The sequence below is a fragment of the Neolamprologus multifasciatus genome, chromosome 7, assembly GCF_963576455.1.
Source record: "Neolamprologus multifasciatus chromosome 7, fNeoMul1.2, whole genome shotgun sequence".
Lineage (NCBI taxonomy): Eukaryota > Metazoa > Chordata > Actinopteri > Cichliformes > Cichlidae > Neolamprologus > Neolamprologus multifasciatus.
Window position 1 is genome coordinate 51,130,515 of NC_140445.1, and position 11,586 is coordinate 51,142,100.

At 40.5% G+C, this 11,586-nt stretch overlaps 1 protein-coding gene across 1 annotated transcript; it reads left to right on the forward strand.

Annotated features, from left to right (window-relative positions):
* Window positions 1–2,506: 2,506 nt before the first annotated feature.
* On the forward strand, window positions 2,507–8,071 carry hsp90b1 (heat shock protein 90, beta (grp94), member 1). The gene is made up of 18 exons (XM_085165590.1): window positions 2,507–2,678; window positions 3,153–3,255; window positions 3,570–3,711; window positions 3,802–3,918; window positions 4,003–4,334; window positions 4,589–4,700; window positions 4,799–4,924; window positions 5,121–5,237; window positions 5,330–5,467; window positions 5,564–5,641; window positions 5,746–5,811; window positions 6,057–6,326; window positions 6,423–6,668; window positions 6,789–6,925; window positions 7,016–7,094; window positions 7,259–7,414; window positions 7,606–7,701; window positions 7,804–8,071. Exons 1-18 carry the CDS (start codon window positions 2,630–2,632, stop codon window positions 7,825–7,827), a joined length of 2,388 nt encoding a protein of 795 aa, XP_085021716.1. The 5' UTR covers window positions 2,507–2,629; the 3' UTR covers window positions 7,828–8,071.
* The last annotated feature ends 3,515 nt before the right edge of the window (window positions 8,072–11,586 follow it).

Below are 11,586 nucleotides of genomic sequence, written 5' to 3' on the forward strand. Positions count from 1 at the left end.
AGCTCTATATCAATTTGACCTCCGGAGTAATCTACTGATCTTGAGGGGGAGGTCGGAGGTAAAATGTGACATGACACGATGATTTTTGATAAATTAATTCTTAAGCTGACCTTGAAGACCTTGGTGGATGTGAGCTACATTTTAATTGATTGTGAACATGACATCATCTACACCCCTACAAAGTTTTATCATAATTCATTCAAAACCTTTGGCACTATCGTGTTTACAGACTGAAAGTATGACGTGCACATATGCATGCAAACGCTACTAAAACTTTCGCCTCCTATGCAGAGGTGGAGGGAAGGCTCAAGACTTTTGATCAGTGCAACACCAAAAGTCATTATTTCACCTCCAGATAGCTCACAATATAGCTATTAGGCTAATACAGTATGTGCTTCTTACTTTTTTAGCAGATGACATCACATCTATCTAATATTAGCTAGATGGACTAGCTACATAGCAGAAATTGTGAAATCCCACGTGAACAGGCTTAGAGTCTTATATCATTAGATACTCTGAGACTTTGCTAATTTTTCCAAATTCAAGGTTTATATCTAAAGACAACAAACATTGTCTGGTTCAGTTTACTCTATATTAATGTAAGTGGAAAGCTATTCCTTAATTGATAACTTATCATTCCTCACTGGGATGCTCTTACCAAACCAATCACATAATTAGTCTGCCTCATTAGTTGATACCAAAAAAGGAAAAGAAAATGCAAAATCTCTCAGTCCAAACATTTAACATTTTCAGATAGATATTAAGTATCTCACATACGTATGTGAGCTTATCAAATGAAAAGACTCTACCTTTCATCAAAGTTATCCAAGGAAAGAATTCTGTGATCATCCACTTTATTTTGTGGTCTTTCAGGTCTTTTGGTTTTGCTGAACTCGCCAGTGTATTTCTTTTTAAGAAGGTATCAGTTCATTGATCTGGCCACCCCTGAAGGTTTTGCCATCTCTCTGATGGATGTATTTGGGTTTTAGTGTAATGATTGTTGTTGTTGTTTTTTTCACTTGCATCAATATCTCTTTGGAACTCATATTGAGATTTCCAGTGAAGAGTAACCAAATACAAGTTCAGCACTTGGAATGAACTGCAGATCTCCTTGATTTGTCATGGAGTAATGAGGGAACAGGCTTCACCTGGCCATGAAGCTCCTGAAAATGGGGCACTCTGTATAAAAAGTGCGGAAATTTTTAAACAGTGTCTGCAAAGGGTTTGTTAAACACAGTGAATTAAAGATGAAAGTGTGCACTTCAAGCACATATTGCTTGAAGTAAAATACAAGTAAGTATTTTACAATTGATTTTTGATGTTGCATTGTATGTTTGAATAAAGCTATCTCAGCCATAAGCGCAACATTTGTTTGAGTCCACCTTTGAAACGAGCTTTTCTTCTTTTGCTTTCGACCCTGCTTTGAAGGCATTAAGGCTGTTTTGTGTTTTTTTGCAGTCCTTTTAGGTTGATGTGTGTGGGCATGTGCGCACATGTGTATATCTTGTATTTTATTATGTAATCCACCTTTTTATGTACAGAACTTCGGTAATCTTTGTTGTTTAAAAGATGCTTTATGAAAATTGTATTAGACTGGAAAAGTCCTTTTTAAGATAGAACAATGACTTACTGTAATGTAGTAAATCAAATTATTGACCTCATAACAAAAAAGTACTAGCCCAGTATTTTATTATTTATCTTTAAATTGTTAATTCTGATCTTTTTTCCATTCACATTTGGAGAAACATCACACTTAATAGGACCTGACACTGTGGTCAGACAGTCAAGTGTAATACATTTGATGTTCAGTATTGACGATGGTTGTCATTTTTTAAAATAAGATTCACAGTATCTCTTTTAAATATCGCTACTGACACGATCGCTAACACCCCTGACACAAAAAAAACTGAGCAAGCAGCACAATAATGATATCCTGATCTGCGGGAGAACATAAGAACTAGTTCCTGAAACATTAGCATTTGCCATTTCAGCTTGCTAACTATATAGCGCCACCAAGTGGATTAGATTCGGTGACTAACTTGAAATAGACTCATTCATTACAATTTATGCTTCCACAGCATTACGATGCATCCAGTCATTTAAAGGAAAGGGAATGCAAAATTCCAGAATAACGCGCCATATACACATCAAGAAACACTGCATCATTTACTTTTGTAGAGACTGAAACTGCCTTGGAGCCATAAACCAAACATTCGCCGTCTTTCTATTATTAATCCTAAGTGTGTTCCTTGGCTCTGGAACTTTAATTGGAAGTGCTGTCAGTGATGTTTTCCCTACAATGAAAGGTAAATTTTAGGAAGTGATGTGCTGATTATTCATTCCTAGCCAATGGTGTCCAGCCACGATTTTCGGGTCTAGGCATATGTTGAAGAAACTGATTGGACAACATGTACCGTAGACTGCATTGTGATTGGTCAACGGTCGTGCGTGGTGCACAGCCATTGGTCGGTAGTCACGGGGTAAGGCGAGTGGGCTCTTTTGGTGGGAGAGACAGCTAGTCATTCCTCGTTGTAAAAGCCAGTGCTGCATGCGCTGATCTCCCGGCTATTGTCTCAGCAGCTGAAGACTCAAGTCGTCAGGCAGACAGTCAGTCAGGAAGCATCTCACAATGAAACGAGTCTGGGTGATAGGGCTTCTTTTTGCACTCTTAGCATTTGGTGAGTAGTGGTATTTTTTTTTAAATTATTCATTATTTTAGCTTCCTTTAGCCCGTATGCTAACACTAACTTGGTTTTTGCTTTTCTTTTCATTCACTGTGGAGTTTGTACGTTCTCTCTGTACTTGACTTTAAAAGGCTTGCAGGTGTCAAAGCAACGGAGAGCGTATTTAATTTACTTGTTATTTTAGAGTAACGCCAGTGTCCGTTAATCTCCTTGCCTTTCCAGAACTTTCTAGCAGAAACACCATCTGTGTTGAAGCTGTCTCATGTTAGCTAACCTCCACTGTTGCATACATGCACGTTTAAATAATGATTAAAAGACTGACACGGTCAGACGTTACGTCTTAATTAATTTGGTGACTGTGAGCTTGTGTTTGCACAGTGCTTTAAAAACTTAATGAGAGTCTAAAATTACCACATGTTCCCGGTAATTGATAATGAATTTTAATCGAGCAACTTCGTCCCTTGACAGCTGCCGTGAAGGCAGATGATGAACTTGACGTTGACGGGATAGTAGAGGAGGACTTGGGTAAAAGCAGGGATGGCTCCAGAACAGACGATGAAGTGGTGCAGAGGTAGGTGTTACTTTCCGTAAGTCCATATACCTTTCTAGAAAGCTGCAGTTACTGTATCAGGGAAAGTCCACTAAATCTTAGCAGAACAAGGTCAAGAAGATAAAGCTTGTGTACAGGTGCTCAGGGCCACTTTGGAGTTACAGTGGAGGCAGAGGTGTGCAAGTTTTACTGTAAAGTTGCTTGTAGTAATAGGAAGTTCTATGTATTTTGCTTTCATCTTGCTTAGTTATCTGAAACGACAACAGATTTGTTTGGCAGTTTTGCTGTCGTTCCCCTCTCTTACCCTGTTTGTATTTGCACCTGTCTGCCTTCAGAGAAGAGGAGGCAATCCAACTGGATGGTTTGAATGCAGCTCAGATTAAGGAACTCAGGGAAAAGTCTGAAAAACATGCCTTTCAGGCTGAAGTTAACCGTATGATGAAGCTGATCATCAACTCTCTCTACAAGAACAAGGAGGTGGGCAGGAATAATCTTTACTCAACCCTGTGTCTACATATTTTTATTTAAGACATTTCTCACACAGCTCATCACTTTTTTGTGCTGCAGATCTTCCTTAGGGAGCTGATTTCCAATGCCTCGGATGCTCTGGATAAGATCCGCTTGTTGTCCCTAACCAACGAGGATGCAATGGCCACAAATGAAGAGCTGACCATCAAAATAAAGGTATGCATTAACTTACTGAATGCTGACACCTTTAATGGAAAAGCTGTGCATCCACTAATTGAATTTCATTATTTCTATCCCCAGTCTGATAAGGAGAAGAACATGCTGCACATCACTGACACTGGTATTGGAATGACCAAGGACGAGCTAGTAAAGAACTTGGGAACCATTGCCAAGTCAGGCACCAGCGAATTCCTTAACAAGATGACAGAGATGCAGGAAGAGGACCAGTCTACCTCAGAGCTGATCGGACAGTTTGGTGTCGGTTTCTACTCTGCCTTCCTTGTTGCTGACAAGGTCATTGTGACATCCAAGCACAACAATGGCACACAGCACATCTGGGAGTCTGACTCAAATCAGTTCTCTGTCATTGAGGACCCCCGTGGAGACACACTGGGTAGAGGAACCACCATCACGTATGTTATTTATGTGCTAACATTTGCTCACACCAGATTTGGTTTCTTGATCTTTTTAAACAGCTCTTGTGAAATTAATTTCAATGCGTGGCTCACTTTATTTGTCAAAGCTTATGAAATCGTAGTTAATGTCTGTGTTGTTAATGTACAGTCTCTATTGAAGAACTGCAGAGTATTTTCATGCTGCTACATGAGTCTGAAATGTTATAAAAGCCTGGAATTTTAAATTTAATCTTGTCTTTGTCTAATTACAGACTTGTCCTAAAGGAGGAGGCCTCAGACTACCTGGAGCTGGAGACCATCAAGAACCTTGTCAAGAAATACTCTCAGTTCATCAACTTCCCCATCTATGTGTGGGCCAGCAAGGTGACTACTTCAACACTATGAGTCAGACTTAATTCCAGACTGAAACTAACAAATATGGAAATGAACAAACTGTTGCATAATTTCTTTTAACATTCAAGACTGAGACGGTTGAAGAGCCCATTGAGGAAGATGCTGACGCAGCAGAGGAACCAGAGAAAGAGGCTTCTGAAGATGAGGCTGAAGTAGAGGAAGAAGAAGACAAAGACAAACCAAAAACAAAGAAGGTATGTTGATGAAGAAATGGTGGTTGAGACTATATTTACACGTGCGTGTGATCATTAACAGTTTTTTATGGTGGGTTAAAGTCCCACTGAGTCATTAAGATTTATGGACTATTTTACTCAGAAAGAAGTCTGTGAATATATGTCTGATCTAAAATGCATATTTTTCAAAAGTTATATAATTGTGTGTGATGTGTAGGTTGAGAAGACTGTGTGGGACTGGGAACTGATGAATGATATCAAGCCCATCTGGCAGAGGCCTGCTAAGGAGGTTGAGGAAGATGAGTACAAGGCTTTCTACAAGACCTTCTCAAAGGTAGGCACACATACTTTATCAAACCGGCTCTATAGGCTGGTATACTAATGTCTGATTTTTATAAACTTTACCCATCTTTCATCTTCCAACAGGACAATGATGACCCTATGGCTCACATCCACTTCACAGCTGAGGGTGAGGTCACTTTTAAGTCCATCCTGTTTGTGCCCACTTCAGCTCCCCGTGGGCTCTTTGACGAGTATGGCTCCAAGAAGAACGATTACATCAAGGTGTGTACTCTAAGCAATATTTAGTATCAGATTTATTCAACTTTTTCAGCAATTCCCCAAAAACTGAGTTTCAAAGTAAATGCCTTCCATTCGCAGCTGTTTGTCAGGAGAGTTTTCATCACAGACGACTTCAATGACATGATGCCCAAGTACCTGAACTTCATCAAGGGAGTGGTGAGTTATTTTTAACTCTTATTTGGTCTCATGCTAATGTTATGTGCTTGGTCTCTGCATTAATATCACCTGCACTGTGACTAAGTGAAACTTTATTTTGTTAGGTTGACTCTGACGACCTTCCTCTGAATGTGTCCAGAGAAACTCTGCAGCAGCACAAACTGCTCAAGGTGAGCTCAACATGCAGCCCTGTTCGCTTCCCATTCCATCATTTAGTCATCATTAACCAATGAAGCATTTGATTAAAATGGATAATGAAGCAAATTTTTTATGTAGTGCAAATCATAAAGTGCTTTCAGGAATAACAGGGGGCACTAGAACATGGTTAAATGAAACCATAAATTAAAGATTCTGAATAACTAACACTAGATTTAATGCAGTATGAAATGGTCATTACCTACTTTGTCTTTTTCAGGTTATCCGCAAGAAGTTGGTCCGTAAGACTCTGGACATGATTAAGAAGATTGCAGAGGAACAGTACAACGATAAGTTCTGGAAGGAGTTTGGCACCAACATCAAGCTGGGTGTGATCGAGGATCACTCCAACAGGACCCGTCTCGCTAAGCTGCTGCGCTTCCAGACCTCCAACAGTGAAACAGACCTGGCCAGCCTGGAACAGTATGTGGAGCGCATGAAAGAGAAGCAGGATAAGATCTATTTCATGGCTGGCACCAGCAGGAAAGAGGTGAGTGAATGTGTGTGTTTTGGTCAGGAGAAAGAAGTGTAAACTATCCTACACTGGCTGAAATTCTCATGTTTCTTGTTCTTCCATCCACTACAGGCTGAGTCTTCTCCCTTTGTTGAGAAGCTGCTGAAGAAGGGCTATGAGGTCATCTACCTGACAGAGCCTGTGGATGAGTACTGCATCCAGGCACTGCCAGAGTTTGATGGAAAACGCTTCCAGAACGTGGCCAAGGAAGGTGTCAAATTTGACGAGAGTGAAAAGACCAAGGAGAAGAGGGAGGCCCTGGAGAAGGAGTTCGAACCTCTCACAACTTGGCTGAAGGACAAACCTCTAAAGGACATGGTAATTCTGTGATATTAAAAGAATGGGGCATGAGCGCCAGCTGTAGAAGCAGTTAATTTTGGCTCTAGCTGCATATTTATGTCTGCAACATTTAATGCATTGCTTTTTATTCCCCAACAGATTGAGAAGGCTGTTCTCTCTCAGAGGCTAACCAACTCACCCTGTGCCTTGGTTGCCAGTCAGTACGGCTGGTCAGGGAACATGGAGAGGATCATGAAGGCACAGGCCTACCAGACAGGAAAGGACATTTCCACAAAGTGAGTGTTAATCCTGGGCTCATCTTTGCATTCATTACTCCCACTGCTATTGCTTTGTTCTAAATCTGTATTTCCATTTAATCTTTCCAGTTATTACGCCAGCCAGAAGAAAACACTAGAACTCAACCCCAAACATCCTCTTGTCAAGCAGTTGCTTAATAGAGTCAATGTGAGTTTAAGCACTGTCATTTTTGTACATCTGTACTATAGTAATGGTCCTTTACTAAGATTACCATCAAATTACTTAGTAAATGTAGTTCATTACATGAATAAACTTAAAATGGACCAATCAGAGCACATAGTTGAACAATTTCTTTTCCTCACACCCTCCAGACTGATGCTGAGGACCAGACTGCATCAGATCTGGCTGTGGTTCTGTTTGAGACAGCCACACTGCGCTCAGGATACCAGCTCGCTGATACAAAAGCTTATGGAGACAGAATAGAGCGCATGCTCCGACTCAGCTTGAATGTACCACTAGACGAACAGGCAAGTCACTGCAGCTCTTGTATGGTATACTAATTTGCATAGCAGATGTTTTGGTGTCTGAACTAATGGTTCCTCTTCCAGCAGTGAGCCTTTTTGAGTTTAGTCTTGTCTCTGCTTTTTAAATCTTCTTTGTAAAATGTTAAGTATTTGTGCAGTGATTTTCAATCTATATAATCATGGCTCTTTTATAGATTGAAGAAGAACCTGAGGAGGAGCCTGAAGAACCAGCAGAAGATGACTCTGAAGATAAAGAGGAGACTGTGGATGAGGATGATGACGAAGAAACGGTGAGAAGACTTCACACACTCTTGCTTGAGGACAATGTAAAATTAAGAATCTAAGTGTTGAAGTGGTTTACTCTTCTGACCTTTCTCTAATCATGCTTGCAGACAAAAGACAAGGATGAACTGTGAAGCACTGAAGGGAAGAGCGTGTAACAGTGGAGCTGGAAAATGGACTTAAGTCTCTGTTTCAGTGCCACCGTGGTCACATTATTCTGGGTGGGGTCCCTGGGTTGGGTTTTTTAAAGCGAATATTTGTTTTTGTTTCTTTTGTATTACATTCCTCATGACTGTAAATTTGTTAATATTTAACTGACCTGTTTATGGAAAGATGTGATCCTGTCTATTGATCAAATAAATGTTTCGTGGAAAAATGCTTGCATCGTTTCTGGTGTTTTATTCAAAACTGAGAGTTGCTTTCAGACAGGTCTTGGCTACTATTTTCTTTTTCAGTCATCTTAATCCCAACATATCAAAAGTACAGTCTGGCTGTAGCTTATAGTGTAATACATCTACTCATGCATAGGGTGCCATGACACTTCTTACAGTTTGTTTTCAGACTGAAATGATGTAAATAAGCTCACGGAAATGCAGGTGGACGCCCCACTGGTAGGTTGGATTACGGACTATTTAACAAGTCGACCACAGCATGTCTGACTAAAGAGCTGCCGCTCAGATAACATCCTGAGCAGCACAGGGGCTCCGCAGGGGACTGTCCTGTCACCCTTCCTCTTCACCCTCTACACATCTGACTTCAGGTACAAGTCTCAGTCATGTCATCTGCAGAAATTCTCAGATGACTCTGCCATTGTGGGCTGTATCAGGGATGGACAGGAGGAGTACAGGAGTGTGGTGGACAGCTTTGTTGAGTGGTGTGAGCTAAGCCACCTACAACTTAACATCACAAAGACAAAAGAACTGATTATGGACTTTAGGAAGCAGGCTCCTCCTCCTAACCCTGTCACCATCAGAGGGGCTGATGTGGAGATCGTTGAGGACTACCGGTACCTGGGGGTACACTTGGACTGTAAACTGGACTGGACCAAGAACACCAATGCTATCTTCAAAAAAGGGCAGCGTCGGCTTTTCCTACTGAGGCGACTCAGGTCCTTCAATGTTGGTAGGAAAATGCTGACCATGTTCTATCACTCGGTGTTGGAGAGCGTCGTGTTCTTTGCAGCAGTGTGCTGGTGAAGACAGCTGATGCCAACAGGCTGAACAAACTGATTAAAAAGGCTGGTTCTGTCCTGGGTGTCAGACTTGAGAACCTGGAGGAAGTGTCTGAGAGGAGAATGCTAAAAAAAAAAAAGCTTTCTATCATGGACAGCCCCTGTCACGCCATGATGGACCATCGGAGCAAACGCAGCAAAAGACTCATTGCCCCGAAGTGCAGAACTGACCGCCACAGTAAATCCTTTGTACCGGTGGCAATATAACTCTTCCTCACTGTGTAGGTGATTTTCCTGAGAGTATTACCAGTGTTATTCTGTCCCCTTTCAGACCGTGCAATATTACCCAACAGTACCTTATTGAATATTTGTTTCATCCCCCCATCATACGCTGCTACTCCCTTTATTCTATTGCACAATACTGTCACTTTCTAGAATCGCCTGCACTGATAGTTAAGTTATTTATTCTCCAGGATATAGTCATATATTACTTCGTTAGAGTTATTTGATACTATGTCTTGCACTATCCTACTGTATATTACTGTATCCTACTATTCTTATTGTATATATTGTATATCTTATTCATCTGTTCCTCTGTCTCTCCTGCTGCTTTGAGCATGTACATAACAAAAGAATTTCCCTCGGGATAAATAAAGTGATTCTTATTCTTATTCTTATTAAAGAGTCATGGTGACATGAGCTGTTCTACATTTAGGTTCCTTTACTGTTCTTTTCGGTTGCACATTTATGCAAATTTAATGAGGAAGGATGCATTAAAAAAAAATAAAAAATTAAGTGCACTGAGGGTGACACCCCTGTGGTTTCTCTACAGCAACCCCAGGGAGATGGCTTACTGGTAAGATGTCATGAAGACGGATGCATCTTATATAGGATGTCTTCATTGAGCCATGCCTCTTTCTTTTTTCTTTTTTTCTTTTTTTTCTTTCTTTCTTTCTTTCTTTCTTTCTTTCTTTCTTTCTTTCTTTCTTAAATTTACTGAAAGTGAGCAGAACTAGGTGTCTAGCCTTAATTGTTGGATATAGTGATTTTGACTATAATAATATTGTACACTAAATGCTAAATCTAATAAAATCTACTTGTGTGGGTTTATCTCAGAATCTGTTACAATGACCTAAGACCACAGGCTTGTCAAGGTTTACAGGAAAGCACAAATGAAACCCACAAGGATGTGGAACAGCCTGTAGATGCAAGAGATAAAACTTGTTTGGGGTTTGTTTGTTTGTTTGTGGGGGGGGGGGGGGGGGGGGGTTGGCGGGGAGGGCGTCTTCACCACTGAATTAATTATCTAATTTTACACAGTAAGCTTATTTTACCCTTAGTAATACCCAAGGAATACATTTGTTCCAACACACTCAGGAAAGACGGCAACTTAATGGCACTTGAAACAGGAAGCAACATCAACTGTATTCTAGTTTAACAATACATTGTAATGTAGTGGGATGTCCAGTAGGTGGCACTAATACATTCAAAATAGGTTCTAGAAGCCAACGAATTAAAGAAGGACATACTCAATCATTACGTCATTAAATTGACTTAAGAGGTTTCAGCTACATCTGATATATATATATATATATATATATATATATATATATATATATATATATATATATATATATATATATATATATATATATATATATATATATATATATATATATACTCGCTGTTTAAGTGTAGTTAAAAATTACACCAATGCAAGCTCCACTGGTCTGTTGTGAAACTTAAAGTAGAAACAGTCTTCAGGATCTGTGGTTCAGTGAACAGGGCTGACGCACAGTGTGTGTGTTTGTGCAGCTGACTCTTACAGTAGATGAAATGATGGCGTTGTGCTGTATTCAGATGTGTGTGTGTGTGTGTGTGTGTGTGTGTGTGGGGGGGGGGTCTTATAGTTCACAGTGGTCTGGAATAGTGGGTTTGAAAGCTAACAGCTAAACTGCAGCAGTGGAGCATACAGGTCACTCCATCGACATGTTCCCATTCGCCGGAGTGAGAAAATGCTGCGCCTTTCTTAATAAAGGGTGACAGATATGGGCCACAGCAGGGGGAGGGGTGTCATAGTGGAGCCACAGCGGAATGATAACCATGGCAGATAATAGCTGTGCTCCTTTAGCACAATTATTATCTGTTTCCTCAAGTGGTTCCCTCAAACTAAACTTCTCTCTGCTTGAAACCTTGAAATTCCAACACAATATGAGAAGGGATCTTTTGGGGGGGATTTCTCACACTGTAGTAGTAGTGCCACCACATGCCATGACTAAAACTCACCTGAGGTCACCCAACCTCAGCAAGTGGGCAGACTTCCCACTTGCTCTGCATTCCAGTTGAACCCTTACCCCCTTGTTTTGCTCTACTTCCCCTTGTTCTGCTAAGCTCTTTGGATTAGCTGTTTGACAGAATGTAGTTTTGCAGGCTTGTGAACTCATGTCACTCCTACAAATGTTTCTGGTATGAGAAAGTGTCAACCAAATTTGAACTCATATTATGGATATACATTTTTGTGGCTCAGTCATACTGTAACCCACAGAAGAGCATCATTAGTTCATCTCTTGATAGATGCCCATATGAAGTCTATGATTAATGGCCTTTAGTTTGAGACCTAGACTTATTTTTTCCTTGTCTGAGCCGTTTTTCTAATGTACTTAATGTTCAGCTACACAAGTCCGTGATATCACGGGGGAACGTTTGATTCTGAAATGAAACT